The 7,441-nt window shown below is 30.6% G+C and overlaps 1 protein-coding gene across 1 annotated transcript; it reads left to right on the plus strand.

The window, feature by feature from the left end:
- The first annotated feature begins 2,627 nt into the window (after positions 1-2,627).
- LOC145119522 (Galactose oxidase/kelch repeat superfamily protein) lies at positions 2,628-4,104 on the plus strand. Its single transcript, XM_079055188.1, has one exon. It carries the CDS (start codon positions 2,725-2,727, stop codon positions 3,877-3,879), a length of 1,155 nt encoding a protein of 384 aa, XP_078911314.1. The 5' UTR covers positions 2,628-2,724; the 3' UTR covers positions 3,880-4,104.
- Positions 4,105-7,441: the final 3,337 nt, after the last annotated feature.

Raw genomic sequence — 7,441 nt, forward strand, 5'->3', positions numbered from 1 at the left:
CAGTAGTTGAGCAAAAGGGTCCAGAACCTTCCTAGAAGGTGGTGGACGAAATTCCTAAGATAATTAGGGTTTATAGATTATCTCAAAAGGATAATTAAGGAGGTGGATAATTACCAAGTTTGAAATATTATTATTATATTCAGATAAGGCTTATCCAAGACATCATTGTTGCACTATATAAAAGGCCCTTCACCCTTGTATTTTCGGCCACCATATCTTTAGAAGAGAATTCGAAAATCTCCCCTCTCCTTCTCCTCTCACATGTCTCATCATCTTGCTAGTGTTGGGTGTGAACCATTAGAGCTTGCTCTCGAAGCTTCAACAACATTAAGGATTTGAATTGTTATTACTATATATCAATTAAAGGTATGTTTACTAACCCTAGATGTATATTTCGATTATAACATAGGGTTCCTAGGGTTTTTCCTTTTAATTTTCAATACTTGTATGTTCAATTAGAGTAAACATCGATCAAATCAATTAGGGTTGCATGCACACATATGATTGTTTGTTATGCTCAAAACCCATCACTAACCACATAAGTCCCAAGGTAAGAACTTTATACCTTCAAAAGATGGATAAGGAGGTATGTATTCTGGATCCAAAGGTTTGCAAGCACCACCACATCTTGAATGATCTTTCCTTCACAACCAAGAGCACATAAATGTCACTTTCAAGCTTCAAATCACACTCACAAGGATAGGGTTTTAGTCTCGGGTTTAGAGGGAATGGAGGTTGGATAAGGGAATGTTCAAAGGAGGGATAAGGTGATTAAATAGGGGTCACACCCTAAAATTTAGGATTTAAGAACTGCACGAGTACGCCCGACATACTCACATGTACGCCTAACGTACTCCCTCCTCCGCCTTGATTCCTTCGACGACTTACGCCCGACGTACAAAGCTAATACGCCCAACATAAGTGGCCAAAATTACAAGTTTAAAACAACACAAATGGCTAAAAAGAAAGTACCTGACAATGGGTGTTGTAATAAAACCCTGACATACCTAAAATATTTCTAGTGTTCTGCAGTTGATCTTCTTCATGGGCATTTTGGGTGAGTTGACGTGGGTCGCTCAGATTGTGAGACTTACCTGTTTGTTTATTCTTTTCAAATCTAAATCAAACATGATCTATATTTCCTAATATTGTAAAATCATAATATAACAATTCCATAACATTATAATAACACTTTATATTCCTCACTTTAAGACCAACAACAATTAAAACACAAACTTAAGGGTGTTTGGGTTGGAGAGACTTGCCAAGAAACACTAAAACATTCATTTTCTTCTTGTGCTTATGATTTAATGCAATATTAACTATCTTTCAAGTCCATGATCCTTTCGTTCCTTACAAACATTAGTTATCTTGACATTTCTTTCCTTTTCGTCTCTTTACATCGGTGGAAACCAAAAAGTGATCATAGTGAATCGTTAATAATTCAAAACTCCAATTACCTAATAAACATTTATTTTTAACTATATTTACAATTTTTAGCAACTTAAGCTCTCCGATTCTTATCAAGTGTTGGTATTAAGGTACTTATTTTTCCAACTTTAAAACATAAAAGTCACACGAAAAAAAACTATATTACATGGTTAAGTTAACCTAATATGCGTAATGAGGCTTTCCTTTCATTCTATATACCTTTACAACTCCATTGAACATCTTTATTCATTATAAACTCTTGTTATAACTTGTAGCATTACATGTATACTCAATAAAATGTAATGATGCATTCTATTACACCGTTAATTCAATTACGTTGTTCTTTCTATCCATTTTTTATTCCATTTCATCATACTAAATTGCTCATGCAACAATCAAATTACATGTCATGTTGATATTTAAAATCTCATAATCATGATACAATTTAAACTCCTATTTAAAGGAACGATTAAAAAGATGATATCGTTGAGTAATAATATCAATATGGAATGTTTGTCATCGATGATTTTCAACGTTTCTCCTTATATATTGTTGCATATTTTTGAAACATATGCCTACTATTATAATAAATCTAAACTCGTTTCTTTTGTTACCATTCTTTATATATTCTTTTATGTTATTATATACTATATTCAACAAAATTTACGGTTCCTCAAAGTCGGCACCATAATTTATTTTTATACCATTACAAATTTACTCAAATATGACACCCTTTGTTATATGAAATAGTGTTGGTGATTACTAAACAGAAACGTCAAATTCTACATGTATATTTGGTAGCGAACTTTTGACTGATTTTGATAACTTTTAGTTTTTAAGTTTTGAGGTAAAACCCTAATCTAAAGAAAAAAGTTCGTTCAAAAGAACGAACTGAAACTTCTATTTAAAAAAAAAAAAGTTCCAAATCCAGAAAAACTACTTTAAATAAAACTTCTATATATTATAACAAAGTTACTAAATATCGTTAATAACCATTAGGGTTTTTTCTAAATAACCAACTTTTAAACATGTTGGTATTAATATTATATTGTAAAATACTAATAATTATAACAATTAATAAGCATTAATCAAGATTTATCATTTTATATTGAGTTAAAAACATATTATTTAATTTTATTATAAATAAATATGAATTGATTGTAGATACTAATCATATATCATAAATGTTTTAACATAAGAAACATACGGCATTGGATTCATTTTCTCACTACGAAGCAAAGACCATCTCTTCCACCTACTCTGCATTTTCATCTTTTTGCTTCTATACCATTAATGGAACTCGCTGTAGTCAGAAGCAATCACAGGTTATCTCCGGCGATTTCTACGCCAGAGATGGATTGCATAATCTGGCGCAAACTCCCCGTCGAACTCCTTGAACGTATACTCTCTTTCTTACCTTTCAAAACTTTCTTATACCTCCGATCAACCTGTAAACACTTCAGATCTCTCATCTTCTCTCCACTCTTCCTCTCGAAACACGCCAATTCGCTTTCGTCTTCACCTTTCTCTTCGTTCATGTTACTATCTCATCCTCAATCAAGCCACTACCTCCTGTACGACACCGTTCTCAACACTTGGCGCGACATCAACCTCCCCTTAACTGACTCCCTCACCTTCACACCTCTCCTTTGCACCACTACCTGCCTACTCTGTTTCTCCGCCGTGCCGGATTCCTCCAATTCAGCCTTCCTCCTCCACAACCTCCTCGCGACGTCTTCAAGGATCGTAAAATTCCCCGAATACCCTTTCGCCTTTGAATTCCCAACCCTAATCACAAACTCCTCCGGTTACCACCTCTTTTGTTTGTCATCCGGTTCGTCATCATCTCACCTCTACGCTTATGTCTACGACTCCAGGGTTCGCCAGTGGACCCGATACGATGGGTTTCAGAGAACCCTAAGCGACAGTTATCATCAAAAAGGAGTCTTCCTGAATGGATCTCTGTATTTTGCGACTCGAGAGCCGTTTTCTGTGGCCAGTTTTGATCTGCATACCGGAAAATGGGAGACATTGGATGTAGATTTGCCGGAGGAACTGACATTTGTCCGATTGACGGCAGGGAATGGTAACGGAGAGGGATCAAAGAAGCTGTTTATGTTTGGGGGAATTGGGAGGAATGGGATATCGAAGAGCATGAAGGTCTGGGAACTGGATGTAAAGGGAAGGAAATGGATGGAAATTCAAAGTGTTCCGGAGATGATGTGCAAGAAATTGGGGTCAGTTTGCTACCATAATTATGAACACATCTACTGCTTTTCGCATCAAGGTATGATCTGTGTATGCTGCTATTCTTGGCCAGAAGTTTTGTATTATAAAGTGTCAAGAAAGACTTGGCATTGGTTGCCAAAATCCCCTTCTCTTCCTGAGAAATGGAGCTGTGGTTTTCAGTGGTTTTCCTTCGTTCCTGAGCTCTATGCTTTCGTTTAGCTGGTTCTAGTCCTTAATTTGTGCTTAGTTTCTTTCTTCTACTCCTTTCATTTTGCTTGTTTCAACAATTATTAGTAGATCAAAATGCGTTTTGTAAACAGTATGTGATGTTTGTATAGCCAGTAAAATGAAGTATTTTTTCTGTTAGTGTAGGCCCATTGGGAACATTGATTGAATTCTGTGTGTTTGATCTTGAGAATAGTCAAAGGTTGGTTTGTAGTAGAAGATGGGGGTTAGGAATCTGTGGATTTGTTTTGAAAAAGAAAATTCAACACCTTGTTTTGGGTCAAATTTAAACGAGGTCGATACTCTATTAATTTAATCAAAATCAGAAAATTATAATGGCTTTATAATCATATGTGATATTTTAAGCATTATAATCATAGGGTGCTGTTGATATTATTTTATTGTATAAATTGGTCTAACATACTATTTTATCGCATAAACCTATTCAAATAATTTTATTTTAATCTAAAATTCTAATTATACTTATTTGATTATTAACAATAAAATACAATCAAAATTAAGTTATTTGTAGATGAGTGAGTGGAACTTCAAAACTCAAAAGTATTAGTAAGAGTGTTCTTTCTATAAATACATATTTTCTATAAGACGTAAATCTATTCAACTTATTTATCGTTTACATATTTGCATAAAGAATCTTTCCTTTACGACAACTTTGATTTCATTACACCAAATTTTATGTTTTAACACATATTTTTGATGTGGAATCTGTAATTAATATTTTAAATGTTTATAAGTTTTGGTACGAGAATAGGCAAGAATATTAAATAAACGGCGTCGGGGATGAGGTGATAAGGATGGTCGTATTTGTTTAAGTTGACGATGGAAGTTGAGTTGGGTTAGATCAGATGGATCCATCCATCATCCTTGTTGGAGCATTTCTTAATACTTATCCATGAATTGAAATCAAAACTCAATAATATTCTTTTGGATTCTTTCATAAACACTTTTTTTTTGTGCAAACTGTGAATACGATTAATATAGTTCAATACATATCGATGGAAGACAAACGAGCAAAAAGTTGCGCCGCTAGCCCTTTCTGGATGACAAAACTAATTCTTTTGAAAACAACATGTGGATCTAGGAGATATGACATTAGAATGCATGACTCGTTGGACTCTGTTGAGGAGCTCCACCGCCTCTGGTACGAGAAAACCAAATGTATCAAATGCAAAAGGCACAAACACATGTTGATTTTCTATACATGCATTTTTGTGTTTTGCCACTTTGCACGCAACAGCTTTCAAAACAATTAGCTAGTATAAAATGTATTAGAATTATGTTAACAAATGTCCAATGGTATTAATCATAGATGTTATGTATGCACGTATCATAATACATAACATGGTAGTAGAAGATAAAGAACAAAATCTTACACAATATTTGCCAACGAAGTCCCGACACATAAACGAACATTTACAAATATAAATGAACGAACAAGACCATTGTTCATGTGCGTTCAATAATTAAATAAGCAAACATAAATGAACTTTCCGCCGAACGGTTCACTAACTGTTCGCCGAACGTTTAGTTTGTTTACAACCCTAGTCGTGCCTTCATATGAATTGAACACAACAAACCACTACGATAGATATGACTATGACTAAATCAGAGCTCATACTGGGTCAGAAGCTCTAACTACGCTGCCTCTGACTGAAACAATGTTATTTGATTACATATTAACTCATTTTGCTAAATGCTAAACATGACCATTTTATCCTTTTATTTTGTTCTGTGCCTAATAAAATCGATTAGTTTGATAAAGACAAAAGTTAGCAACTATCTTATATTGGACAAATAATATGAATTTATAAATAATCGAACAAACAAAAACATCAAAAGAAAGTATCATTAAACGTATATATAACTTTCTCTCTCTCTCTCTCTCTCTATATATATATATATATATATATATATATATATATATATATATATATATATATATATATATATATATTTAATGTTAGAATATAGTTTTCAGACACCTTTTAGTTAATTCGATTCATCAATTTAGGTTCTTTTATTATTATTATATTTAATGTTTTCCTTTTAACTATGTTAAAAAATATATATTGAATTTTTTTAAACATTATTTGATATTTTACTTTAGGTTTTAAATTTTACACTAAATTTTTAAGCTTATTTGATATATTAATGTAGGTTATTTATTTAAGTATATATTGAAGTTAACAAATTAAGTATATCATATTGATAAGTCACAAATTCTTCCATTTATGATAATGTTTACAACTAAAAGCATATTTAAGTTAATAAATTAAGCATATTGGATGGAAATATGAAAAGTTGGGAGTTTTAAATGAATGTGGTGAAAGAAAAAATGTTTCAGGTTATTCATTTAACTATATATTGAAGTTAACAAATTAAGTATATCATATTGATAAGTCACAAATTCTTCCATTTATGATAATGTTTACAACTAAAAGCATATTTAAGTTAATAAATTAAGCATATTGGATGGAAATATGAAAAGTTGGGAGTTTCAAATGAATGTGGTGAAAGAAAAAATGTTTAATTTATACTATAGTATGATATGATATGATATGATGATTATAGTTTTAATTTTTAAGTCATTGTGATATATACAATTATTTGATAATTTTATAAACCATTTAAAATTGTGTAAATTATATATCAAACGTATGACAATCTATATATAACGGTAACAAAATGTATGAACAAAAATATGAACTACAACTTTTAGTAACATAAAAATAAAAATACATCTATTATAACATTTGTATTAAAAAAGATATATATATATATACAACGAATAATAAAAAATATGAAAAATAAACACTACAACTTTTAATAACATAAAAACACTAAAATATTTATTATAACATTTATATTAACTTTTCATATTTAAATCACAAATCTCTTCAAATACATTAATGTTTTTAATGAGCAAAACTTACAACCTTATAAAAGAAAGGAAAATAAAAAGTTATTAGTGTTAAAAACTCTTGAGTTGTAACTAATAAATATACATAAATTAGAAAATTCTTGAGTTGTAGTGTGAGTTTCAAATGAATACGGTACTTGGAAATTTGTATTTATTATTATTATTATTATTTTTATTATTATTATTCTATTCGTCTAAATAATTGGTTTTGATGTATCATTTTAATCCCTTCAATTATTAAACATAAAGATATTTAATTATAAATTTATAACATACATAGGTGCATATATATGTTAAACAAATAACATATAATATATATTTTCGTGAATGTCATATGTAATTATTGTCGTAGTAATATGGATAAATTACTTTCATATGAAGAACATATCATGATAAGTCATCATAATTACATATCAAATGTTAAAAATTATGTTATCTTTTAAATATTGTCTTGTAAATATGTTGTGTAGGATAACTCAACAAAAAATAATAGAAAATAAACATAATCAAAATAGAAAACTACAATCAAATAAATAAGAACATTGGGTGGTTGAATATATAAATAAAAATGTTACATAAATATATGTTTAAATCAAAAGAAAAAACTAACATTCG

Source organism: Lactuca virosa, chromosome 6 (genome assembly GCF_052849685.1).
Source record: "Lactuca virosa cultivar CGN04683 chromosome 6, Lactuca_virosa_CGN04683_v6, whole genome shotgun sequence".
NCBI classification, from domain to species: domain Eukaryota; kingdom Viridiplantae; phylum Streptophyta; class Magnoliopsida; order Asterales; family Asteraceae; genus Lactuca; species Lactuca virosa.